Source organism: Cricetulus griseus, chromosome 2 (genome assembly GCF_003668045.3).
Source record: "Cricetulus griseus strain 17A/GY chromosome 2, alternate assembly CriGri-PICRH-1.0, whole genome shotgun sequence".
NCBI classification, from domain to species: domain Eukaryota; kingdom Metazoa; phylum Chordata; class Mammalia; order Rodentia; family Cricetidae; genus Cricetulus; species Cricetulus griseus.
The window spans coordinates 412,700,667-412,728,180 of NC_048595.1; the positions used below are offsets into that span (position 1 = coordinate 412,700,667).

The 27,514-nt window shown below is 45.6% G+C and overlaps 1 protein-coding gene across 1 annotated transcript in view; it reads left to right on the forward strand.

Annotated features, from left to right (window-relative positions):
- Positions 1 to 27,514, forward strand: part of LOC100759157 (aldehyde oxidase 2) — an 84,950-nt gene that overhangs the window by 18,199 nt on the left and 39,237 nt on the right. The window contains exons 10-21 of the mRNA NM_001292060.1: positions 925 to 1,017; positions 5,462 to 5,613; positions 6,312 to 6,405; positions 10,483 to 10,592; positions 13,499 to 13,683; positions 14,283 to 14,469; positions 16,211 to 16,303; positions 17,252 to 17,421; positions 18,162 to 18,276; positions 20,425 to 20,547; positions 25,385 to 25,481; positions 25,931 to 26,052. Of these exons, the coding sequence (NP_001278989.1) occupies positions 925 to 1,017; positions 5,462 to 5,613; positions 6,312 to 6,405; positions 10,483 to 10,592; positions 13,499 to 13,683; positions 14,283 to 14,469; positions 16,211 to 16,303; positions 17,252 to 17,421; positions 18,162 to 18,276; positions 20,425 to 20,547; positions 25,385 to 25,481; positions 25,931 to 26,052 (1,541 nt within the window). The remainder of the gene's footprint in view (positions 1 to 924; positions 1,018 to 5,461; positions 5,614 to 6,311; positions 6,406 to 10,482; positions 10,593 to 13,498; positions 13,684 to 14,282; positions 14,470 to 16,210; positions 16,304 to 17,251; positions 17,422 to 18,161; positions 18,277 to 20,424; positions 20,548 to 25,384; positions 25,482 to 25,930; positions 26,053 to 27,514) is intronic.

Consider the following 27,514-nt stretch of genomic DNA (forward strand, 5'->3'; position numbering starts at 1 on the left):
CCAGCATCCCCAAAAACCTTGTAATTACTGTTTCAACAGCTGGCCTCTGTGATGGAGCCTGGCAGCTGAACTGTGTTGGTCCATTGGTCAGTCTCTTCCTTGTTTCTATAATTACCACATATGTTTGAATGCCTAAACAATGTGTCAGTTAGTTTTGTACATACTGCAGAGACTGTCAGTCACTATTCTGAAATGTCTGTTTTTCAGTCAATGCTCTTGACTCACGTGCATGTGCCGGTTCCTGCTCCTTTATGTAGCACAGAATGGCTTGCCCTCCAATCTATCATGGGAAGGCAGCTATTGAAATAGCTTCAGCTATTTCCAAGTTCCCAAGGTTTTATAAATGCCCCCCCATGGGGGGAATCGAACCCACAGCCTCGCACATGCTCAGCAGGTGTTTACCACTGAGCCACACACTTTCTCTGTTTTGCTTTGGTTTTTCATTTGCTGGTTTTGAGACAGGGTCTCAATATGTCACCTTAGCTAGCCTGGAATTCTCTGTGTAGGCCAGGCTGCCCTGGAACTCACAGATTTCAAACTCACCTGCCTCTGCCTCTTGTGTACTGGGATTAAATGCCTGCACCACCACCCTGGTACTAGATCTTGTAGACCAGGTTGGTCTCGAACTCACAGAGATCCACCTGCCTCTGCCTCCCAAGTGCTGGGATTAAGCATCTCCAGGTGCCTCTGTGAAAGAGAGTTTTAAAAGCCTTCCCGCACTCTCTTTTCCTATTGGTACAATGTAGCAAGAATATAAATGACTGGATACATACATTGGGCAAAGGGGTACATGGTCATTGCTTTCGCATCTATACACATTTATTATCAAGACTTAATCTTTATATCTGAATATCTTATGAGAAATTTCCTATGTAAAAGAAAAGCCATTTTCTCTTTCTCTAAAACTAATTTATTTTTCTTCAGGACCAGCCATGAGATCTCAAGGACACTTTTACCCAGTTCTCCTCTCTCTTGCTGCAGTTCCCGATCTTAGAATGGTGACTAAAAGCAGTGATGGTGAGTTCCTGGTCCTTCTGGTAAGATATTAATGAAGTGACCGCTGCACTAGCCTGACACATGTTGAATACGGCAGAATGGCCTCGTGCATCTGTCTTACGACTTGCCGTTCTTTTACTAACAAAGCATGTCTCCACTGCAAACCTTACTATCAAAGCCTTTGGGAGGGAGAAGACACAAGAAATATGCAGAGTCACTTGGATGGAAGAGAGGAGAGATGGAGAATATTATTTGATGCCCACGTGCTACATGTGTTGTGGTAACAATGGCCAAGCATCTAATGGGACATAAGCCTTCAAGCAAGCATTTCTATTCACTCACAACATCCTCAAATGCCCCCAATGTAGAGTAAAGGCAAACCACAAAGTAGAGAGAAATGTGAAAGATTTGAGTTCAAGATACACAGCAACCCTTTTAGAAAATGACTCTTACTATTTTCCCATCTTCATTGCCAGGGCTCTTAGTCTGGGGTATGCACACTTATGCAGTAGCTGACAAATTGATTTGGGGTGGAGTGGGACTGGGGGTGGATGAGTTGCTCAGGATTTTGAATGTGAGGGATTACAATGGTAGTGATGACACCCTTAACTTGAGCAACAGGGACGCAGAACTGACAACTTAGTCAAGAATGACTTGTAGGTCACTGTGTATTTATGGAGGTCTTTGGTGGACAGGGAGGAGGCTGAAGATAGCCAAGTCACTGCCACCCAGGAGTCCTACCTTCTGGCTTCTGCATTAGCCAAAGGCAGGTTCAATGAAAACCAGTGTACCCACTGCTAATACCCCCTCCAACCCAGACATTTTCAAGCGATGGGATTCCTTCACGAGTTTTGCCAGCTTCGGCTTGGAACAACCCAGGTAGTGTACCTGTTGTGGGCAGAGAGGAAATGGAAGAACCTGTAGACTGGGATCCAGATAATCTGCCTAAGCAAATAGTTACAGCAGGAGACCCTTGATAATCCAGCCAAGCACTGGTTAGCCTTCCTGCTCCTGCCTCTTCTCTAACACCAAGTATCAAGTCTGTAAATCTTAAAGAAAATATGAAAATAAGTTGCTATGTTGAAGGAGAGGGTCACTTTCTTCACCCCTCCTGTCTCTGAGCCCCTTTTTATGACTCCTCAAAGAGGCCTTCCAGAGCACAACTCAAAATCTTCATTGTAACCCAATCCTTCCTCTGTAGATGAAGACCATGAGGTGCAAAAAGAAACCGCACTCGCCCAAGGTCATCAGGTTACGAGGTCACCCATTCACAGTTCAGAAGCCCCACTGCCATTGGCACTCCCTTCTCCAGGCCACCAGGTGGGCAGCATGACCAGTTGATTTTTCACAGTAACTGCCCCATGTGGTCCCTCAGCAAAAGGAAAGCTAGGCAGGCTCTGAAGTCTGCAATGTGCGGCCTCTGACTTGCTTAAAACTGAAGCACGAGCGACCTCCAGTGGCCATCAGGAAACTTCCTGTGGCCCAGAGTGCGAAGGACACCACTAAGGAGAACTGGAGAACTGAAACCAGATGTGCTCACACCAGCATCCCCAGGAATCAAGTCTCTGTGACAGACAGCTTCACTTGTGGCGTGAAGGTTTCTGTAAGACTGCACGTTTGTCCACCTCCCACCCACGGTTGGCTCAGTCTAGTTTTCTTTCAACAATTTTTTTTTTATTAGTTCAAATTAGGAACAAGCTTGCTTCAGATGTCAATTCCTTCTCCCTCTCCCTCCCCTCCCTCCAACATCCCACTTTTTTCAACAATCTTTACTATGAACAGTCTCAGTGGCACTGTGCATTTACCTGATGGGCGCATGAGGCAGAGTTAAACTATAAAACCCTGAGATCAGAAGTTGAAGAGCTCTCCAACACCATCAGAATGCAAGCTGAGTTTTGTGACCAGAGACAAAAAATAAAATAGAAATACTGTGAAGTGGTAAGTGTACAATGGTTTGGCATAACAGGCCTGGATGGTCTTTCTGGCCTCCATTGGAGTTTGAACTCTTGTGAGGACAAAGAACTAGAGCAGACAGCTGGCATTCCATGCTCCACTGGAGGGTTTTCCATCTGTGTGAAAACCAGAAGCAGGGAGCAGGGCGTGGTGGCTCATTGACTCATGCCTGTAATTCCAACACTTAGAAGGAAGAGGAAGGAGGATCAGAAATTCAAGGCTACAAGAGACTGTCTCAAAAACAAACAAAAAGCCAAAAGAGGCAGTGGTGAGCCACTTTGGTCTCTGTGTAAAGCCTCTGGCCTAAATAATAGTAAGATGTTTGTATCTGGTTTCTTTCCTAATGAGGGCCCAGGGTCTTGTTGGGAAAAAGTCAGGGAACAATATTAGCTCTACTAGGCTCCTGCAAGGTATGACAAGAGTTTGGGGTTTGAGTTTTAGTTTATGGTTGAGAAGACTTTGTTTTGCTTTGGTTGTATTTTGTTTTAGAGGCACAGTCTCCTTGATAGCCCAGGCTGGTCTCCAAGTCATGATCGCCATGCCTTGGCCTCCCAAGTGTTGGGGTTACAGGCAGGCACCACTCTATCTGGCTACAGAAGGTAAAGAATAGGTGCCAATACAACTCATAGGGCTAAGGAATCAACAGGCCACTGGTGGCAGGTCTGAGGTAGGACCGGATCTCATTAGAGCATCTTTTATGAGATGTTGCGACGAGACAAGGACTCCAGGCTGACATTCCAAAGAAGAGGGATGATTCAGTTACAAATTTCAGGTGACATTTGTTTGGCATGTGTATAATTAAAAACTGCTCATCTGCTCCCATCCAGGAAGTTAGCTGAGGTTAGTGAATCAGTGGGAGAGTGATGGGTGTGTTAGCAAAGATGGGAAGTACTGTGCCAAGAACATTTAATATTGATAAAATATAGCTATGTGGGAGGGTGGGATACCCTCAAAGATGAGTCAACAAGAGAAAAGTCAAAGCCCAACCCGAAAGATGCTAAAAACAGGCTCAGGGCAATTAGTGTCCAACATGCCAGGCCAACTCAAACCCTGTGAGCTAAGGTTTCATTATGAAAACCTGAGAGCAGTGAAGGATTTATTTTAAAAGATAGCTTCGAATGGTTAGAGTGACCACGCACTTTCCTGTATTGATTTGACCCCTTTCCTCCTACCAAGGAGAAATCCTCCAGTTCTTGCTCACATCCTGCCAATCCTCACAAGTTTAATTCCAACTGTTGTCAAAGTGTTGGATTACTTTCTGGCCAGCTGGCAAGTAGCATTGTCCCAGTCCTCCCTGGTGCTCACCCACGCTCCCTTCACCCCTTCCCGAGAGCCCCAAACATCCCCACATCCAACATCATCAACCAATGGGAAGACTGGGGCAGCTACTTCCTTGGGATGTGTTCGTTCTGATTGGCCAGTGTCCCTCTTGAAGGTTATGATTTCAGAGTTGGAAAATCTAAAGCCAAAACATTACTGATTTCAATTCCCGTTTGGATCATCTTGAATTAAATTCTTGAGTTGTTATATTCTGAAATGTTTTCATACCAGAATATACTAAAAGGTCACACAAAGTGGGAGTAATTTACATGAAGAGGCCAACGCAGCCTATTGTTTTTTGACTTTATGGAGGCAAGTAAACAGAAACTTGGTTTGATCATTCCTTGGGTTCATATACTTTTGGCTGAAAATTCTCAGGGGGAATTCCTCTAGGGAAGTCTTAGGGTGATGGTATCATGCCAGATTAAAATTGGCATCACCATAGACCCTGAAGCCAGGGAGAAGTCACCACTTTTACACAATATGGCATTGTGTCAATGTTATCAGATTTATTCCCCTTAATCACATCATGATCCTGGTCACTCAGGAGGGCCATGGAAGTTTCTAGGAGGATCTACCACTGGCATGTTGTTTCCGTCACTCCTTCTCTCCTAACTCTGATTCTTCACACCGTTCCAAATTGAGTGTAGCCCCAGGGTCCCATCCCTGGCTACATAGGAGACCACCTTGGGGCCTTTTTAAATCCCTATGCCCAGGGCTGGGGAAATTGGCTCTGCTATCTGGGTCTTGCAAGCCTAAGTTTGATCTCCAGAATCCACATAAAAAAAAAATCTGGGCAAGATATGACACATAGTAATCACAATATTAGGGAAGTGAAAACAGGCAGGCCCCTGGGACTCATGGGCCCAATCTACTTAATAGGCTCCAAGCCAGTGAGAGATTTTGGTTCAAAAACAAACAAAAAATAATAGTATTGACACTCAAAATTGTAGACACACACACACACACACACACACACACACACACACACACACACACACACGACCATGCACACATGCACACACAGAAAGCTGAATCCCCAGAGACTGATTTAGTTGATCTGGGGGCTCCTGGTGACCCCTCTGAGCAGCTGCAATAGAAAGCACTACTAACCAAACGTCAAGCGAGCAGAGCTGCGGTGATGCCAGCTCTGCTCCTCCCATGTGACCAATGCAAACAACCTGCTTTCCAGGACTGACCATTGGTGCTTGCTGCAGCCTGGCTCAGGTGAAGGACATCTTGGCTGAGAGTATCTCTGAGCTCCCAGAGGAGAAGACTCAGACCTACCGAGCTCTCCTGAAACACCTTCGGAGCCTGGCAGGACAGCAGATCCGGAACATGGCGGTGGGTTTCCTGCTGTCAATCACTGGGTACACACTTATTTCTCCTTCTCATTGACATGTCAGGATGAGCACTGGCAGAAGTAGCATGCCGAAAGGTCTCCAACAATTAAAATGGCAGGCCAATAAACAAATATTTTTAAATTAACAAATGATATTTAGTAAAATGTTCCGTGAAAGTCTAGATGAAATTCGACACAGTAACTAAGCCGCAACATATATCACACAGAGCATCATGGTATAGCACCTAAAGCAAGTTGGGCAACCTTTTTTACTTTGTCCTATTCAAACCACAGCTAGAGAGTCACTATCATAAGGAGGAAAATGAGTCATGGTTGGTTTCCAAGCACACATACATGTCTGAGATCTGCTGAGAGCTGGGTTAGGGATCCCTAGAGCCTGAGGATTCAGCAGAGGACCTCACCTCTGTGAAAACTCTCAAGCGATTCCAAATGACAATACTCATTAGAGCCTGTCAAGAAGAGGGTGACAGATGTGTGTAGGGGTTGGAAGTACTTCTCAAGGAGGGATGAGGTCAGACAAAGCCAGCAGAAGAGCTGCCTTCCAACATGCATGGACCCCTGAGGACACATGATGGCCAAGACCCCCGTGACCCAAGACCCTGGGAGGATCATAGGCAGATGCCTATAAGGAGGGTAGAAGAGCCAAAACACTAACCAAGCTGTCACTCTGTCTCCTCAGTCCTTAGGTGGACATGTTCTCAGCCGGCATCGCTACTCTGACCTGAATCCTATTCTCTCTGTGGGCAATGCCATCCTCAACCTGCTGTCAGAAGGTAAGCTACATTCTGAGCAGCTTGTGGAGAGGTTTTGTCTCTTGTCATTACACTTTTAAATTCTCTTAAGGAATTGCATTGAGTAGCAGCCCTGGATCATAGACTCTCAGTTCACCACAGGGAGTTCCTGTCATGAGGAAAGTATGTTATAACAACAGGCAGAGGTTCATCTTGCTGGCCACACACACACACACACACACACACACACACATACACACACGGGGAGGGGGGGACCATATGCTTGAAGTTCAAGTGTTAGTTCACGTGTTCTTGCTTGACCAGGGTTGCTGTGCAAAGGCTGACATAGGAGTAAGGTTTCAGGGTCCTGGAGAGATGGCTCAGAGGTTAAGAGGACCCTCTAATCTTGTAGAGGACCGAAGTTCAGTTCCTAGCACCCATATCAGGGGGCTCACAGCTGCCTACAACTCTGGTTCTTGGGGGAACTCTATCTTCTGTGGGCACCTGCACTCATGGCACATATCCACAGAGATGGACAATTATATAGTATATATATTTTTAAAAATAAAAATCAATCTCTGGGTGTTGGTGGCACACGCCTTTAATCCCAGCACTTGGGAGGCAGAGGCAGGCAGATCTCTGTGAGTTTGAGGCCAGCCTGGTCTCCAGAGCAAGTGCTAGGATAGGCTCCAAAGCTACACAGAGAAACCCTGTCTCGGAAAAAAAGAAAGAAAGAAAGAGAGAGAGAAGAGAGAGAGAGAGAGAGAGAGAGAGAGAGAGAGAGAGAGAAAGAAAGTAAGAAAGAAAGAAAGAAAGAAAGAAAGAAAGAAAGAAAGAAAGAAAGAAAGAAAGGTCAATCTTTTAAAGAAAAGAGAATGTGGCTGGAGAAATGGCCCAGCAGTTAAGGTCCTGCTGTTGCTAAGGGCCTGAATTTGTTTCCCAGCACCCATGTCGGCAGCTCACAACTGCCTGTAAGCCCAGTTCCGGGGAATCTGACCTCATGGTTACATACATTCACAGTTGCATAACCACATACAGATACCTGTATATAACTAAACACAATAAAAATCAATCTTTTTTATTTTTTTAAGAGAGTGAGGGCGGGGCGTAGTGATACACGCCTTTAATCCCAGCACTAAAGAGGCAGGGGCAGGAGGATATCTGTGAGTTTGAGGCCAGCCTGGTCTACACACACAGTGAGTTCCAGGACAGCCAGGACCACATAGAGAGACCTTGTCTTGGGGGTGGACACACAAAAGAGGGGGGACCTGGCCTGTTCCAGATGGCGTATTCCTATAGCCTAAGGGAGCAAGGCTCCTGCCTTCCTCCTTCAATCTACACCCAATCTGAGAACTCGAGTACATGCGCAAGCGCGCGCGCGCGCACACACACACACACACACACACACACACACACACACACACTACCCTTTATGGCACTCTTCTTCGGGCACACACAGAAAGCCAAACATCTCTATGGGGAGGAGAAAGCAGTGACTCATTTTAATTGCTGGCTGAATGGAGCATTTCCTTATGGTAACTCCCTGGTAATCACCTCCCCTGCCCGCTCCCCCACCCCCAGGCCTCTCTGCACTCACAGCACTTTGGTCTGTTCCACAAGCTCTAACACACCCTTGACAAAAGGCTAAACATGCCAGGCTCTGTTGGGAACTTTACACACTTCTCTCCCACGCTGTTCAACCTGGAGCACATTCCACTTGTCCAGAAAATGATGGGACTCCAGCTTAGCTGGTTCATGATGCTAACACTGAATGTGAGTCGTTTATCAACATTTTTTTTTCCCCTCAGGCTTTGGAGGCTAGAAGCTCCAAGGTCACATGATATAATGTAGTGACAGCCTTCTTCCATCATCTCATGTCAGGAGGTAGAAATGCAAGAAAGGACAAAAGGGGGCCAGAGTCATCCTTTGTAATGCACCAGTCCCTGCTCTGAGGGTGGAGCCATGTCACCATCTCTTGCCAGGGATCCATTTCAGGTCAGAGACTGTGCATGCTAGACAAGTGTTCTACCACAACACACCCAGATAGCTCCGAATATTGTTACAATGGCTACTAAATTCCCTGAACTGAGTAAGGCCTTTTAAAAATGTGTTGTATCTTTATTGTGTTAGGCATGCCACAGCACACAAGTGGACAACTTACCAGAGTCAGTTCTTTCCTTAAGAGGTCCTAGGGATTGAACTCCAGTCATCAAGCTTGGCTGCAAGCACCTTTACCTACTAAGCCATCTTCCTGGCCCTGAGTTTTGAAGGAGACTAGCACTCAAACTTTAGCAGATGGGAACCTCTGTCACTCTGTCATCCATTCACAATCTTTGCTGATCACCCTGTCCTGTGTCCATGGCTTCCAGCTCTAAAATGCCCCTCCCCTTCCCTCACAGACTTCCTGACCACCCATCGTCTTAGTTAAGGTTTATTATCGCTGTGAAAAGACACCATGACCACATCAACTCTTTAAAAAAAAAAAAAACATATGCATGCATGTGCGTGTGTGCATGCACACGCACACACAGACACACACTCTTTCTTTTTTTAAAGATTTTATTTATTTATTACGTATACAACATTCTGCTTCCATATATATCTGCACACCAGAAGAGGGCACCAGATCTCATAACGGATGGTTGTGAGCCACCATGTGGTTGCTGGGAATTGAACTCAGAACATCTGAGAGAACAGTCGGTGCTCTTAACCTCTGAGCCATCTCTCCAGCCCCCCACAGCAACTCTTATAAAGAAAACATTTAATTGAGGGTGACTTGCTTACAGTTTCAGAAGTTCAGTCCTTTATGACCATGACATGGAACTTGGCGGCATGCAGGCTGATGTGGTGCTGGAACTGAGAGTGCTATATCTGACAGGCAACAAGAAATCTACTGATTTTCACACTGAGGAAAGCTTGAGAAAAAGAGACCTCAAAGCCCACCCCCACAGTGACACACTTCCTCCAATAAAGCCACACCTCCTAATAGTGCCACTCCCTTTGGGGGCCATTTTCTTTCAAACCACCTCACCATCCAATACCTCTATGCACTGTCCCTCAGCAGATCTTGACTCACGGCTACCTCCCAGGTACAGGGACACAGAAGGAGCCACAACCTCTGCCCCTGTAGTCTTCCGGGCTCCCTGAAGTGTTTGATGCTGTCACTCACTGCTCGGAGTTTAGAGGTAGTGGGGAGAGACTTAGGGGCTGAGAAAGTGTCCAGGCCCTACTCCATGACTGACTTCGTTTGAAGCCTTTTAGGAGGGAGGTTAAGCGTGCTGCCTGAGCCAGGCTTTTGTCTGAGGGCACTAGACCTGTAGTCTGGGATGACCCCAGCTGAACCCACAAAATAGTCAAGAAGCCAAGACTCTGGGGACACCAGGATGGTGAAGTTCCTGTCCAGGGCCTTCGGCTACCGTGATGCTAGTAACGTTCTACTGGATGTTTGTAGTCACCTTTGACTTACAGTTTCTGCTTTCCCAACTCTGCAAAGCTATGGCAGACCTCCATCTCTCAAGAGAAGGCAGGGTCTCAGCTCACTGACTTAGCAGCAACACAGGTGGACAGTGATCTGCAGGGACTTCTTTGGTTTTTCCCACCCAATTGCGACAATACCAGCATTCCAACCAACACAGTGCCAACTGTGCAGGGAATAGAACTCACGTCACCCCTGGGATGTAGTTTGATCTCTTCCACACACATCCTATACCCTAAAAAAGTGCAAATCATATTTTAAAGACAGAGGGCAGTGCCCTGGTCCCAAGAGGTGAATAGCTGAGCCCAAGTTTTGACAAGCTGTTTACTTTAAAGGCGTGTCAGTGTCAGGAACACAAAACTGCAGCAAATGTACAAAACAGATCATAGCTCTGCTAGCAGCGAAAGTAAATCCAGTGTCAGCTTAAGTTACGCTGCAGCCTTGACCTTAGGTTTGTGGTTCATTTAGTTAGCCAGCCTCTGCTGAAAGATGAAAACCCACGGGGTGGTGGGCATGGCATGAGCATTGACGGAGAGCAAATGCCAAGAGCAGTGAAGGGAAAATAACAGTGTCACAGCCTCAGAAAGTGCAGATCTGGCTTGCTTTTTTTAATGGCTGTACAGAAATGCCATTTCTTTCCACAGAAGGCATGCGGCAGATTGCCCTCGATGGACATTTTCTTGCTGGGTTGGCAAGCGCAGACCTGAAGCCAGGGGAGATTTTAGGATCTGTATACATCCCTCACTCTCAAAAGGTAAGAAGCCAGCTGGTGGCTCTGAAGTTGTTTCTCCCTGTCATAAAGGAGGCCAGTCACCCCTAACATCTGAAGGCAGGTGGAAGGAAAGTAACCGCATCTGTGAAACTGTCTCCTGACCAACTGCAAACTGGATCAGCGACAAGGCTCTGGGACTGTCCTGAGCAAGTAACTCCAGGGTGTGGATTTTGGTTGTTGTCGCAGCTGTAGGGTGTGGTCTGCGGAAGGTCTGTGGTCACACTCCCCCACGAGTGAAGGCTCTCCGGCTGTAGAAAGAGCTTCTCTACCTGACACAAAGGAAGTAGTAGTCCTAACTTGGCTTTTCCACCCCCAAATTCCTGCCAACCCCTACAGCTCATAGGAACACATGGCCTCCAGATGTTTCCTGGCCCAGGATACTGGGGTTGATGTAGTCACCCTGCCAGCTATGGAGGTGGCCTTCTGCCCTCACTCTCTGTTCCTTAGGCTTTTCTCCAAAGCTGTGCTTGACTCCAAGAGTGCCTCTCTCTCTCTCTCTCTCTCTCTCTCTCTCTCTCTCTCTCACACACACACACACACACACACACACACACACACACACACAAAGCAGAGGAGGCAGGTCATAACGAAATATTTTTTTGTTTGTTTGTTTTTCAAGACAGGGTTTCTCTGTGTAATAACTCTCACTGTCCTAGAACTCGCTCTGTAGACCAGGCTGACCCCAAACACACAGAGATCTAACTGTCTCAGCCTCCCGAGTGCTAGGATTAAAGGCATGCGCCACCAATGCCCGTCTTATAATTAAGTCTTAAGTTATATCTGGACTATGTGATCTTTGGTAGTCCTTCCTTTTGGAACAGAAACTTTGACATGCTTTCCCATCTGAAAGCACATGTGTGTCTATGCAAAGGCAGAAGATAGAAAAGTGATATATCAGTGGTTGGAGACACAGCTCAGCAACTAAGAGAACTTCCTTTTGGAGAGGACCCAGGTTCAATTCTAGCACCCATGTGGCAGTCACAACCATCTGTAACTCGAGATGCAGGGGGTCTGATGCCCTTCTCCAGCCTTCATGGGAACCTGGCAGACACATGATACACAGACATCCGTGTGGCAAACCACCCATGCACACAAAAATAAATAAACAAATAATAAATAAAACAAAGTATTCTGTCAAAAAGAAAAATGGAACATCAAGTATGAGAAGCTTTGAGACAAGCAAAAGGGAAGACATGAAGTGAAGAGAGCCTCTGGGGCAGACACCACCTCTGCGGCTCCTGAGCCAGCAGCCGCGAGTCCACTGTTAGACCATCCCACTCCCCTCTTGCCAAATGGGAAAGTGTTCGTTTCTACAAACCAGGAAATGGAGCAGGGTTTGAACTGAAAAGCTCCTGACCTCAGAAGGCTCCTCCATCCTCACAGAGACAAAAGAATCCAAAGACTGAAGTTGAGCAGTGGTGGCACACGTCTATAATCCCAGCACTCAGGAGGCAGAAGCAGGCAGATCTCTGTGAGTTCCAGGACAGCCAGAGATGTTACACAAAGAAACTCTATCTCAAAATAAATAAATAAATAAATAAATAATAAAAATAAAAAACCAGAATCCAAAGACTGGAGAGGATGGCTTCAAGAAACACAGCACCAACAAGGCCTCTCAGTGGTTTCCATAGCATCCTCCACAGAGCTCTGCTGACCTCCAGCAGCCCATGATCCCTGGAGCTATCAATGGCCTCTAGGGTGGGCTCTTAGAAGGACACCATTATCACTCTTGGGGATAAAAAGATGGCTCAGCAGTTGCTGTTTGGTGCTCCTCCAGAGGACCAAGGTTCAGTTCCCAATACATACATGTTGGCTCACAGCCATCTTTAACTCCAGGCCCAAGGGCTCCAACACCCTCTTCTGATTTCTAAGAGCACGGGCATTTATGCAAACACTCATATACATAAACAAAACAAATCTTTTTTTAAAAGATTTTATTTATTTATTATGTATACAGTTATCTGCATGTATGCTTGCACACCAGAAGAGGGCACCAGATCTCATTACAGATGGTTGTGAGCCACCATGTGGTTGCTGAGAATTGAACTCAGGTCCTCTGGAAGAGCAGTCAGTGCTCTTAATCTCTGAGCCATCTCTCCAGCCCACAAACAAATCTTTTTTAATCCTTTTGATTTATTTATTTATTTAATGTATGTGTGTGTGTGTTTCTTGCATTTATATACATTCACCATGTGTGTGCTTGGTGCCTAAAGAAGTTTAGAAGAGGGTTTCCCCTGGAACTGGCATTACAGACTGTTGGGATCCTAGGTTCTAGGAACCAAACCTAGGTCCTCTGTGAGAGCAACAAGTGCTCTTAACTGCTGAGCCTTCTCTTGCGGCCCAACAACTTTTTTTTTCCAAGACAGGATTTCTCTGTGTAGCCCTAGCTGTCCTGGAACTAGCTCTGTAGACCAGGCTGGCCTTGAACTCACAGAAACTTACCTGCCTCTGCCTCCCGAGTGCTGGGATCAAAGACGTGTGCCACCACACCCTGCTCTAACTTTTTTCTTTTTTTTTTTTTTTTTTTTAGGTTATCTGGAGAAATTGTTCAGTGATTAAGAATGCTTACTGCATTTGTAGAGGGCCTGGGTTCTGTTCCCAGCACCTACATGTATGCTTTCTTCTGGCCTCCGAGGGCTCCTAGACACATGTGGAACAAATAACTCACACAGGCTCATATACAAAAATAAATAAATAAATAGATTTTTTTTTTAAGGACACCATCCTCACTCTGCAAGAAGGCAGCCAAAGTGTCTCTCATTTAGATAACTGTCTTCCGTGTCTCATTATATGATTCTAAGTGATTAATTAATTAGAGGCACCAAGAGGGAACCCAAGCCTTTCGTTCTGACATATCAGATAACCCGGAATGGTTTCTGTCTCCACAGTGGGAGTTTGTGTCCGCCTTCCGGCAGGCCCAGTGCCATCAGAACGCTTTGCCTGATGTGAATGCGGGCATGAGAGTCCTGTTCAGGGAGGGCACAGACATCATTGAAGACCTGAGCATCGCCTACGGAGGGGTGGGGCCCACCACCATCAGTGCTCACAGATCCTGCCAGCAGCTTGTCGGCAGGTAAGTCATGAGCACTGCACCTTCAAGAGAAGGAACCTTGATGATGGGAAAAATAAACTGGCCCTGACAACTGTTGATAAAGCCCTGGAATGATGGAAACCCAGACTAGTAAAGAAAAAAAAATCACTGCTTGTTCCTTCTTTAATTTTGCTGAATTAATTCCACATTATTTGGTTTCAATTAAGTCACTTTTGGGGTGAGGGACACAACAAAAATGGCCCAGGCCTGAGTCCAACCTGCAGGTGATATTTTCTCATCTAGCCCCCTTTCCCCTGGTTATGAACACTCAGCTGCCCTCTCCAAGTAGAGCCCAGTACTCCCACACAGGGGCACACTATTTCTCCCTAGGTAAAGGCAGCATCCAAGTCTAGGTTCTGCTCTGTTCTGGAATATTCTGGAATGGTTCTAGAATATTCTGCCTCTGGCACATGCTTGATTTATGTTGCAATGGGAAAGGTCCCATTCTCACTCAGCCACTTGGATTTTTCCAGAGACCCTTGTTAACACAATTTCTAAGAGAGACTCTGGGGACTAAAATGCCAGTTTCCATGCAATCAGACTGCCCTTTAACTGGATCTTCTCAACTCCCGCTGTATCAGGCACTGGAATGCACTCATGCTGGACGAGGCTTGCAGGAGGCTTCTGGATGAAGTCTCCCTCCCGGGCTCAGCTCTGGGGGGTAAAGTGGAGTACAAGAGGACTCTGATGGTCAGCTTCCTCTTCAAGTTCTACCTGGAGGTTCTGCAGGAACTGAAGAGAAAAGTAAAGCTGTCCTCAGAGTCTACTGTAAGTGCACTGGAGAACAGTGGCAAATGCGCTCACACAGAGTCATGGCCTCACAGTACTGAGGCTAAAGGCCTTGCCCAAGGTGCCATCAGGTAGCAGGAGGCTGAGTTCACTATGAGTTCAAGGCCCATCTGAGCTACAGAGTGACACCCATCTCAAAAATATATAATAAACAAAAACCAGAGGCATCATCAGAGCCAGTTCCTCCTGAGGACTACGAGGCTCTATTCCACACCTTTCACACAGCTTCAGGTGGCTTGGTCTAGCTTCTGGTGGCTTGCTAGTGACCTTTACAGTTCTTTACCTTGTAGGAACTACCCTGCTGTTGCCTTTACACAACACAGCCCCTGTGTGCATGTTTACATCCAAATGTGTCCTTCTAAGAGGACGTCAGCCATAATGTCAGCCAATTCTAATTCATTACCACCATAGTAAACATCCCAGCTTGTTTGGATAGGTCACACTCTGAATTTCTGGAGGTTTGGACTTCAACATAGAGATTTGGGAAGACAAAATTCAAACCATAACGCTGCCTCTGTCAGCTCCTTGCTACCAAGGGTTCCTAGCTTTGTTGCTGCTTGTGCCATTTGTCTTGAGGGGAGCCTGTTACCATCTTCTAGAAGGCTTCGATCTGGGTCAGCCTTTGTCAGCCCAGTGTTTGTCCTGGGATTTAGCCCCAACAAACGACTTTCAGTTCTCAGGTGTTTATCATGCCCCAGCACAGAAACATTCCAAGGTCTCTGTCTCCACTCTGTAATTTTTTTCTTTTAAAATAAACTTTATTAAATCACAATTTACAGTAAAACATGAGACAAATAATATATAATTTAGCCCACCTGTTTTAGTACACAATGTATACCTATGGAGCCACCAACTGAAACTAAACATAACACATTTTCATCACCCCAAAGAATCCCCTTGTCCCCTTTGTGCCATCATTCCATCCCTGTCCAGACAAACACTAATCTGCTTTGTGGGACTGAAGTTTCACTTTGCTTAGTCTAGCATTTTGTAATCATTGTGGAATGTGACGTTCAATTTTTATGTTTCAAAAAGTCAACAACTGATGTATATATTACTATCTAAATGGCGTTCTAGGTTTTCTGATTACAAACTTCTGGAATAAGTTAAGCAAAATATTTACTCTCATACCTGTTCTCCCTGCCTTGCCCTCTCACTCTTTCAACCCTTCCCTGACAGTAATCACAGCTCTCATCCTTCCCTGTACTCTGTTCCTCAGCCACTCCTGCCCCATGGCCACAGTCCCCATGGCCACTGTCCCTAACCTCTGAATTTCAGACAAAGACCTTCATTTCTCAGTTAGGACACCAGAGAAGTCTTCCAGCCTTAGAAAAAAGATCCTGGAAAAAGCATTCAGAATTTTTTTTTCATTTTGTGAACCATGGTCTCTAGCTTATTCTGGGATGGCTTATTCAGCCTAGAGTTGCCTTCCTAACACACACACACACACACACACACACACACACACACACACACACACACACAATCTCCTAGCTCATTAGCAGACCTTTCCCTCCAGGGACATGAAGATCAGATCTAGCCAGTCATCCAAGCCCTTGCTTGCATAGGGGGTGAGGGGGCACCAGGGTCACAAAAAAGTGAAACTCTGGGGGGAGGGGTAACTAGGCCACCCCGCAGTGCACTAGGAGTCATTCTACATAACCCAAACCCAACTTGATCCAGACTAACCAGTCTCTCTCACTGTGCTGAGCCATTCCAGGACAGCCAGCATTATCCAGTGATTGCAGACCGGTTCCTGAGCGCTCTGGAAGATTTCCAGGTCACACTACCCCAGGGAGTCCAAACATACCAGGTCAGTGAGTTTGATTTCACTGAAACCTATCCTGAGAGATAAGCTGGAGCTGTGTGGACCAAGCAAGCTATTCACAGGGGTGATTTTCAGTTCTTTCTAAGTGTTTCTAATCAGGAGGTTCTCAACCCCAAGAGCAGGTGTTAGAGGAGCACAGGACTGCTCTGCCAGAGTGGTTTTCCAGCAGACAGTCATTGTCACTTTAATGTGATATTTTTGGGGCGTTTGTTTAATACCTACCCAGAAGAGTAGCAGAGTCCAGGGACTCAGTCCAAACTGTGTATGTTTAATCTCCAGTCAGTAAACAAGAGGCTTGCAAGTGACTAAGCTGGTCAGAAGGACAGTCTAGAAATGAGCTGTTCTTGCTGGTACACAGCCCTCCCCATCCTCTGCTCCTCTACACACACACACACACACACACACACACACACACACACACACCACTGCAGCCTCAGAGAAAAGTTCCAGAATAAACTCTTTCGAAATCAGTCTGCATCTGGAGGATTCTGTTCCCATTCCTTCCCACCCTGTTGCCAGAGGCCCTGGTGAGTCACACTTAGAGTTCTCACTCAGATTTTGGTCGGTCGCTGTGGGGCACGCTGTATCACTCTAGGCCTCATCAGAATGATTGGCATGAGCAGGTTTGCCATTGGAAGAGTGAGCAAGCAGGACAGAGAGACCTAAATTGTCAGGAACAAAGGAGCTCAGGGTACCACAAATGCAGGAACTAAAGAGTCCTTTCACCTACTTCACCGTTCTGTCAAAATGTTGGCCTGTCAGAGACATTGCCACCAAACAGAAATGACAATTCTGTATTCTAGTTACATCATGAAATGGTCATGCTCATCCTCTGACCAGCTCCAGTGTTTGTTGCCCAATGGAACTGCCTGCTGAGTCACCCAGACCACCCAAGATGAAAGGTTTCTGGACTAACTCTGTCTTTCTCTATAGAGAGTGGATCCTCATCAGCCTCTCCAAGATCCAGTTGGACGTCCCATCATGCATCTGTCAGGTCTTAAACATGCCACAGGGGAAGCCATATTTTGTGATGACATCCCCAGGGTGGATAAAGAACTTTTCATGGCTTTAGTGACCAGTACCAGGGCTCATGCAAAAATCATGTAAGTAAAGCAAAGCTTTTCAAAAAACCTTTTAAAGGTATACCTAGGGGTTGCTTCAAAGGACTGTGCCCTCTTCTGCAATGTCCTGGCCCAAAGAGTTCCATAAGGAAGAGAGTATATCTAGAAATGACCATCTTGAGAGCCGGGGGAGGGTGTAGGCACTAGGGATACAGCTCAGTTGGTAGAGTTCTGGAACACTTTGGAACACCATGCACAAAGCCTAAGGTACAATCCTTAGCACCATGTAAAACCAGCACACATGTAAACCACTGTAATCCCAGCAGGTAGAGGCAAGAGGATCAGAAGTTCAGGATCATCCTCACTTACATAGCTAGTTCCAGGCCCAGGTGGACTACACGAGACTCTGTCTCAAAAAAATAAAAAGTTATGGTACTTTTGTTTGCTCTCCAAGGTCATAAAACTTCAACCCCCCTGCAGCCTCATGTGTGACTCAGAGACACTCTGCTACACTGAAACACCAGCTTCATTATTGATTAGGAAACAAATACTGCCACACACTTCCAAAGGGGACCTGTCTCAATGCCGGCTGCAGCAGCTGAAGTGTTACCTCCCGGTCCTGCAGCAGGTCTCCTGGAGTCTACTCCATGGCAGGTCCACTCTGGTTGCCCAACTGGATTCGTTGCTACATATTTTTATTTTCAACTACATCCCATTTTCCCTTGGGTCTGAGACCCTCAAAATTTGCTGATGTCTCCTTCTTAAATGTCTCCTGTGTTCAGATCAATTGATTCATCTGAGGTCTTTACCCTACCTGGTGTGGTTGATGTTATTACAGCTGAAGACATTCCAGGCACCAATGGTGATGACGATGACAAATTACTGGCTGTAGATGAGGTATGAATGGGACGTGTTTTCTCAGACGCCTGTGAAAGTAGTCACCCAAGGACCCCTGTCAGTCAACTGTCCTTGCCTCCCAGTTTTTTTCTACCATGGAGGTGTAGAAGTGCCATGACCCTAGCTGCTCTCTACCCCAGTGCCTCTATTAACCTTGCCTTTCTGAAATTAGGAAATAACATATTAAACAAAAACTAATTATAGACCTGATTCAGCCACTATGTGCCTTTGAGTTCATTTATCTGAACTTATCTGAAGAGTAAATGTATGGAACTGATCTATATTAGGATAGAATGCTCTAGAAAGATCTAGAAAGGAGGTGGGGGAGGACCACAGCCACACCCTCTTATATGGAGCTCCCACCAGGTCTCACTTTCCTTCACTAGCTCTATGTTTTTTGTTGTCGTTGTTATTTGGGGGGTTTTGTTTTGTTTTTTGTTTTGTTTTGTTTTTTGTTTTTTTTTTTCAAGATAGGGTTTCTCTGTATAGCTTTGGAGCCTATCCTGGCACTCGCTCTGGAGACCAGGCTGGCCTCGAACTCACAGAGATCCACCTGCCTCTGCCTCCCGAGTACTGGGATTAAAGGTGTGCGCCACCAATGCCCGGCCTAGCTTTATGTTTATTAAGTGGTCTTGGCCTTGTCATTCAAATTCAAATTCAACAATCATTTACTGACCACTAAAGCACCTCAGCTTCTGTTCCAGCATTCCCACCTACTGCGAGCCTTTCAAGTCCACCACCTTTAATGGAGGAATGATCACAACATACCTCATTGTATCACAGTGAGTTAAACAAGTGAATACACTCAAGGTACCCAGGACAGCGGCTGGCATATGAAGACTCACTAAGTGCTGGCCATTATCACATTTCAGGCAAATCCACACACTCTCTCCTCCAGCCTTGAAGGAGACCAGTGGGGTTTTGTGTTTTATTTGTTGTTTTTTTTGGGGGGGGGGGCTTGTTTTTTAATTCATCAGAAGAGGTTGACTGTCATTTTTCAGTCTGTTGGGGGCTGCCATAATAAAACCACCTAAACATGGCCTGGAGAGATGCCTCAGTGGTTAAGAGCACTGGCTGCTCTTCCAGAGGTCCTGAGTTCCATTCCCAGCACCCACATGGCAGCTCACAACTATCTGTAACTCCTGTTCCCAGTATCCAATGCCCTCTTCTGGTCTCTGTGGGCACTATATGCATGTGCTACACAACAGACACATGAAGGCAAACCACATAAAGTAAAAATAAATACATCTCACAAAAAAAGTACATAAGGTGGAGGCTGAAACAATGGAAATGGATTTTTATAGTTCTGGAGCTGAGCCCAGGCCATGGTGTGAGCAGGTCTGGCTCCCTCTGCAGAATCTCTTCTTGCTTGCTGATGGCTGCCTTTGCATTGTCTTCCTTTTGCATTTTCTCTGTTCCTTCTCTCATAGGCTCAATAGTCACATTGCACAGAGCCCCACTCTTATGGCCTCACTCACTCAACGTTAATAACCTATGTGGAGATCCTGCCAACAAATGCAATCTCATAGTAAGGGGTTGGGAAGTTCAGTCACTTGACAACAGAGGCCACACATTTACACATTAAGCTCTTAAGTGACAGGATGGAGGATGCATGTAAACACAACATGACAGGGGACTCAACTGGTTCATGTTATAGTCAATCTCTGGGACTTATACTTTCTGAGTATAGTGACCAGTGAGTGAAACTGTATAATACATACTTTTTGTGTGTGGTGCTGGAGGTCTAACCAGGGGTCTCCACATGCTAGGCAAGTGCTATACCACTGGGTATAATGCAAGCCTTCTTTTTTTATTATTATTTTTAAATTTTTACCCAAGTACATGTGACTCCGGTATGGCTATTTCTGTTCAATAAGAACATCTAAGATGCCAACCATGGGTGTAGTTGAGCTTGGCTTCTATTCTGTTTGCTTTTAAGTTATTTAAATTAGTTTATTTATTTTTATTATGGAGCAGAGTGTGGGAGATGTGGAGGTCAGAGGACAGCTTTATGGAGTTGTTTCTCTCTCCACCGGCCTTTACATGGGTTCCAGGGATGGACTTCGGGTCCACAGGCTTGTACAGAGAGCACCATTACACACTGATCCATCCCCCTGGCTCTCTGTCTGCTGTGTATGTACTCTACAGGTGCACTGTGTGGGCCAGGTCATCTGTGCCGTGGTTGCAGAGACTGATGTTCAGGCAAAACGAGCAACTGAAAAGATAAAAATCACCTATGAGGATCTGAAACCTGTGATTTTCACCATCAAGGTAAGAAGGGCCAGTCAGTCTCCCTCTGAAATTGTAAAGTTGGGCTGGATTGATGGCTCAGTGGTTAAAAGCACTTGATGCTCTTGCAGAAGACCCAGGTTCTATTCCCAGCATCTTCATGCTGGCTCACAGCCATCTGAAGCTCCAGTTCCAGAGGATCTAAGACTGGCTGCTGGCTTCTGCAGATATCAAGCATGTGTGTCATGCATAGACTTATATACAGGCAAACACTCATACACATAAAATTGTCCCGCGCCCGCTCTGTATTCCTCGCCAGCAAGAAATACACGCAGGACACTCGGATCCTTCTGCAGACAAGCTTTAATGCATTTTACCAGAGTGGAGACATTTGAACCAAGAAAACCATCCCTTATAAAAGGCTGACCAGCCGCCTGGGACGTATTACCCTATGAATGGCTTTAGCTCCTCAGGCTAAAATGAGCCACGGGATAGGCAGAGATCAAAGGAATGGAGATTACCCAGCGCCTGTGAAGTAATTCACACCTTGGTGTCTTCAGGCAGCATTATAATGCAGGAACCGGCTTCCTACATAAAATAAAAATAAATCTTTAAAAAATTGTAAAGTCAAAAGCATCTTTGCAAATATCTTAATAGTAGAAGACTAACTCAGAACCTTTTTCCCCCCTTTGGCATTTGCTTGCTCTGGAAAAATCATTTTGCTCCAGAAGATATTACTTGTATGAGATGAAATTATTTTGGCTCCAAGAAGCAGGAAAAAACAATCAGCGTAGAAGTTTCTCTGTCGCATTCAAAAGCCTAGAAGTAGCCAGACCTAGTGAAAGGGGCCTTGGTTCTGGCTGTGTGGCCCACTGAGGCAGATGAACTGCACCTAAGCAACTTAGTGAGATCCTGACTCAAAACAAAACATAAAAGAAAGATGGGTGTATAGCTCAGTGAACTAAGTGCTAAATGCTTGCCTACTGACAAAAGACAAGAAAAAAGACTGGACATGAGCAGTCTGAGGCTTATATGGTAGGGTAGTCTGTAATATCTGCTTATACAGTTTATATGGTATGTTTTGTGCTAATATAACAGAATCCCCGAGACTGGGTAATGTATAATAAACAGGAATTTATTAAACTGGAAGGCTGTATCTATCACGCATGACTCCGGAAGACAGAAGGGGAAGGGAATAAGGAACAGAGAGAAATTCACTTTCATAGCAAAGCTATTCCACTGCAGTTATTACAATAACCCACCCATAAGAGCAGAGTCCCTGTGACCTAATCACCCTCACAGACCCACCTCTCAAGTCTGCTGACCTGGGAGTTAGGCTGGGACACAAGCCATAGCTTGTGAGCTGTGTGTCAGGAATCCAGATCCTTCTGTCCAGTCTCTGTAATGTATGGTTTCCATTCTGCAGGTCACAGCTTTTTCAAAAATAGCTACTGAAGCGTTGGCCACTAAAGCTACATTCCAGACAGCAAAAGGAATGAGAACAGGTACCCCTAACACCATTAAGAACATTTCCCAGCCATGGCATGAAGGCACATGTCTTTGATCTCAGCACTTGGGCAGCAGAGATAGGTAGATCTCTCTGTGAGTTAGAGATCAGCCTGATCTACACAGTAATTTCCAGGAGAATCAAGGCTACAAAGAGAGACTTGTAAGTCTCTGGCTTACAGTGCTCACTCCATATAGCACATCTCATCAGAAGGTCCAGTGTCTTTTGACACACTAACATCATGGCAATAAGCATATTTCTGTGTTTGCCACTGTGACTTGTTAAGGTTGAAGTGTAAGCTGGATGCTTTTATGTTAACTTGATACAAGCTACAGTCAGTGGAGAGGAGAGAACCTCAATTAAGAAAATGCTTCCACCTGTTCTTTCCTGGACAGAAATGGAGGAGGAGCAGATTGGGGGAGGGGAGGGGAGGGGGGGGAAAGGGACTAGGAGAAGAGGAGGAAGGGGAAGCTGTGGCCAGGATGTGGAATCAATAAATAAACAAATAAATTTACTGGAAAAAAAATAAGAAAAAAATGCCTCCATAAAATCAACCTGCAGGCAAGCCTGTAGGGCATTTCTTAATTAGCAATTGATGGGGAAGGGCTCAGCCTTTTGTGGGTGGTGTCATCCCTGGGCTGGTGGTGCAGGGTTCTATAAAAAAGCAGGCTGAGCAAGCCAAGGGGAGCAACCCAGCGAGCATCACCCCTTCATGGCCTCTGCATCAGCTCCCGACGCCAGGTTCCTGCCCTGTTTGAGTTTCTGCCCTGACTTCCTTCAGTGATGAACAGTGATGTGGAAGTGTAAACAGAATAAACCCTTTCCTCCCAGCTTGCTTTGGGTCACAGCCTTTAATCTCAGCAATGGTAACCCTAATTAAGACAAAGTGTTAGTTAATAAAGTAAAAATTGCCAGCCCATAGTGGCACATGCCTCTAGCCCCAGCACTGGGGAGGCAGAAGCAGACAGATCTCTGTGAGTTTGAGGCCAGCCTGATCTACAAAGTGAGTTCCAGGACAGCCAGGACTACACAGAGAAACCCTCTCTTGAAAAACCAAAAGAAAAAGTAAAAATCTCAAATGTGATGTATATTTTCCATTGTTTTAAGAAGTCGGGGGGCTGGAAAAATGGCTCAGTGGTTAAGAGCACTGACTGCTCTTCCAGAGGACCTGGGTTCAATTCCCAGCACCCGCATGTCAGCTCACTGTAATTCCAGTTCCAGGGGACATGACACCCTCACACAGACATACATGCAGGAAAAACACCAATGCACATTAAATGAAATAAATAAATTAAAATAAGAAGAAAAAGTTGGGCAGCTGTCATTGCCAAAGGTGACTTTTTGTTTGCAGAGCATGGGGCCTTGTGTATGCTGGGCCAATACTCTGTCTCTGAGTCACTTCCCCAGCCCTAGGCAAGATGATTCTAGAAACTAAGCCTGGGCTTGCATGCTACCTGTCTCACATATTTGCAGCCTGACTTTGAGAGTTATTTTCTCTTCTCTAAGCCCCATTTCTTCATCTTAAAAATAGAGGTTATAATAGAATTAATGCAAGAATATGTAGATGCATACATATATACTGCTATTGTGTGTGTTTGTGTTGTGTGTGACATTTTTTCTGAGGAAATGTGAAGAGATATCTACTTACCCCAGACAGGGAAGCAATGATAATAGTCTGAAATAATGATGTCACCCAAGTCCAACTCTGTGAAGCAATGACTTTATAGGGGTTACTTACAGGCATATGAGGGATGGCTTATAGGAGCACCGGAATGACTCAAAGGCAGTTGTGTAACAGAAAGCCCTCCCTAGCGTGGGTGATGGCTCACAAGAGCTGTTCAGTTTTAGGGACTTCCAGAAACCTCTGTGCTATTTACTTTCTGAGTCCTTTTTTGTTTTTTTTTATGTGTGTGTAGGTGTTTTGTCTGAATGTCTGTGCACCACTTGTGTGCCTGGTGCCCAGGGAGCCAAATCGGGTATGAAATGGAACTGAATAGTTGTGAGCCACCATATTGGTGCTGGAAATTAAACCCAGATCCCCTGGAAGAGCAGCCAGTGCTCTTCACTGCAGAGCCATCTTTCCAGCCACTACTTCTTGAGTCCTTTATTTGCCTTTTGTTTTGTTTTGAGACAGGGTATATATAGCTTTGTAGCTCTGGCTGTCCTGGAACAATGCAGACCAGGCTGACTTCAAACTCACAGAGATCCACCTGCCTCTGCCTCTCAAGTGCTTGATCAAGTGGATTAAAGGCTTGTGCCACTATGTGCCACTAACTTCTTGAGTTTTAATGAGCCTCGATTCCGTGTTTCAAGCTTCCCTGCAATGCGGCATCTATCAATCAAAGGAAACTGCTATGTGACCGTTTGTCACAAAACAAACACTCAATAAAAAGTAGCTGCTCTCGCCAGGCATTGGTGGCACACACCTTTAATCCCAGCACACAGGAGGCAGAAGCAGGCGGATCTCTGTGAGTTTGAGGCCAGTCTGGTCTACAGAGAGAGTTCCAGGACAGCCTCCAAAACAATACAGAAAAACACTGTCTCGAAAAACCAAAACAAACAAACAAACAAAGTACCTGCTCTCACTGTCACCATGCGTGAGAATGGAAGGCTGTGGACTCTAAGGCTTTTGGAGTTCAAGAATCCAAAGGTGTCATTCAGAAGTGCAGAAAGGCATATTGGGTCTGCAGTGTTAGCAAGGATCAGAAGCGGTAGGAAGTCAGTCCACTGAACCAAAGAGTAGAACGGTTTCCATGTAGGAATCAATTCATGCCAATGTCAGAAATCAGATGTCGGGGAAGAAGAAAGGGAGAGGGAAGAACAAAAGTCTAGAAAGGCCCTTTGGAAATATGTCAAATACCCACAGGAATGACATTGTGGCCTTCCTGCCCTTATCAAAGTGTGAGCACCTGTGTCTTCTCCCTCAACACAGCCTCAGCCTTCTCAAAATCCTGAATGAAGAAGATGTTCATGCACGTAGCTACCAAAGTATCTTACACACTTTTTCCTTGGGGAGAAGTGGAAAAGGAGGGCTCAGAACCACTCTCACGGTGCCTGGGCACCTAATACCATTTCTAGAGACCCACGCTAAAAATGAGCAGTTAGCATATGCCACCCTGGACCACCCCCATTGAGTCCAGCCCTTAGTTCTGAACATGGCTTCCTTCTTGACGTTTTCCTAGTCCTTCTGGCCAGTTTTCTCTGCAAATGTAGACGACATTCCTCTGACAGCTTGTCTACTCAAGAGCTCTTGAATGCCTGACACCTTTCATGTGTCTCAGGAGGCAACAATATGAAGAATGTACTAGCAGCCAGAAGTAAAAAAAAAAAAAAAAAGGATGACTGGCTCTGTGTCTTTGGCCTTTTACATAGGATGCAATAAAACACAATTCATTCCTGTGCCCTGAAAAGAAGCTTGAACAAGGAAACATCGAGGAGGCATTTGAAAACGTGGATCAGGTGGTTGAAGGTAAACAGTTAGGAAGAATTCCTGGAGTCATTCCTTGATTCCATTGGGAAGCAGCTGTCAAGGACGTATGATTTGCCCTTGGGAGGCTTAGCTCCTGGAGTCCTGGAGCTTCCACAAATTTACATTCCTTCTCAGGCCTCTGTGCATCCATGCGCCTGTGTGTCTATGTTGTATTTGGAGGTGAGAAGTCAGGAACAGGGTAAGTAGGAGAAAATTCCTGAAATTTGGTTCGTCAAAGGCTGAGTAAGAAACAGAACCTAGAACTTTTAACTTTCAGAACTATGGTTTCTGAGACAGGCCCCCTCGATAGTCACAAGGTAAAAGTTCCTTAGTGGGTGACGCTGCAGGTGGGCAGTTCACATTCCCACTTGGTTTAAAATGCCCCGTGATGGCAGCTTCCAACCAGCACACACCTCCACAAATGTTCCTGCACTTGCCCTTCACAGGAGAGGTCCACGTTGGAGGGCAAGAACATTTCTACATGGAAACACAGAGAGTGCTCGTTATTCCAAAGACAGAAGACAAAGAACTGGACATGTATGTGTCCACACAGGATCCAGCCCATGTGCAGGTAAGGTCCAGCAGGATGCCACCATCACCTTCCTACCTCAATCGTGGTGGTTGGTCTCCATAGCGCAGGTGGCAGCTACTTCACTAAAGGAAAACTTAGAATCTAGATGTTGGATATGTGTAATGCAGCTGAGACCCCAGGGCCGTTTTAATTTTCTTCCTGTTCCTGTCAACTATAAAAGAACAATCCTGATCACTTTTTCCTTTTTTATTTATTTTTCTACTCTTTGAGAATTTCATGCATATGTACAAACTATTTGGATCATATTCATCCCTCTACTCCTCTCCAACTTACCCCAGACCTCCATCGCATCCCCTTTTAAGTCCCTGTTCTGTCTTTTTTAATAACCCATTGAGTCTAATTATGCATATGGGTGTGGCAGTTCCACTGTCCAACCACTGGAGCATCAGCATCAGTGGTTGCCACGCCCTCAAAGAAGAACGACTCTCCCCCCCTCTAGCAATGTCAGCTGGAGGTAGGGGTCTTATGATCCCCTCCTCAGTCTGAGCTAGAATTTAACAGGTAACTCAGACCCACTGTATTCATGACTCCAACAGCTATGTCATGTCCAGAAGACACACTTCTTACTGAAACACAAACTCTTGCCTTCTGGGATGTCCTTGAAGTCACTAAGTAGACAAGGTTGACCTTAAACTTCCAGAACACCCTGCCTCCACACCCTGAGCATTAGAATTACAGACATGCATGATCACACAGGGCCTATGCAGTGCTGGGGCTCAAACCCAGGTCTTCATGAACCCTAGGCAAGTTAAATCTCCAGTCTGAGTGTGATCACTTTGAATTACAACACTAAATTTATTTGCATCAGGCTTAGTTTTACTCTGTGATTGCATGGCATCACTAAATTTTTCCTATGTGCCTTTTTATTCTTTAAAATAATCATTACAGATGACTTATAAAGTCAAAATATCACTTTGAACTTATCTTCCAGACAGAAAATGTTCTAAGCTTCACATCACCCTTTCTATTAGGGGGTGTGGAGTCTACTGTTTTTCACCTGTTCGAATCCTTCAGCCCAGGAGTTTGACTAGAAGTGCAGCTTCCGTTAAGAACCAGGGATTTTAATAGTTTTCTCTCTAGTAAATGAAGTAGCTGCTCAAAGAGCTTTTGGGGGAAGATTAACATTTAAAAATGGCCCAGAGAGTGGTAGTGGTGGTGCACACCTTTAATCCCAGCACTCGGGATGCAGAGGCAAAAGGATCCCTATGAATTTAAGGCCAGCCTGGTCTACACAGTGAGTTCCAGGATGCCAGGGATACACAGGGATCTCAAAACCAAAAAGAAGAAGAGGGGGAGGAGGAGGGAGGGAGGGAGAGAGAGAGAGAGAGAGAGAGAGAGAGAGAGAGAGAGAGAGAGAGAGAGGGAGAGAGAGAGAGAGAGAGAGAGAGATGAGAGAGGAGTGGATTCTGCTGTCTCTGCTCTCTTACACAGTAGGTGTGAG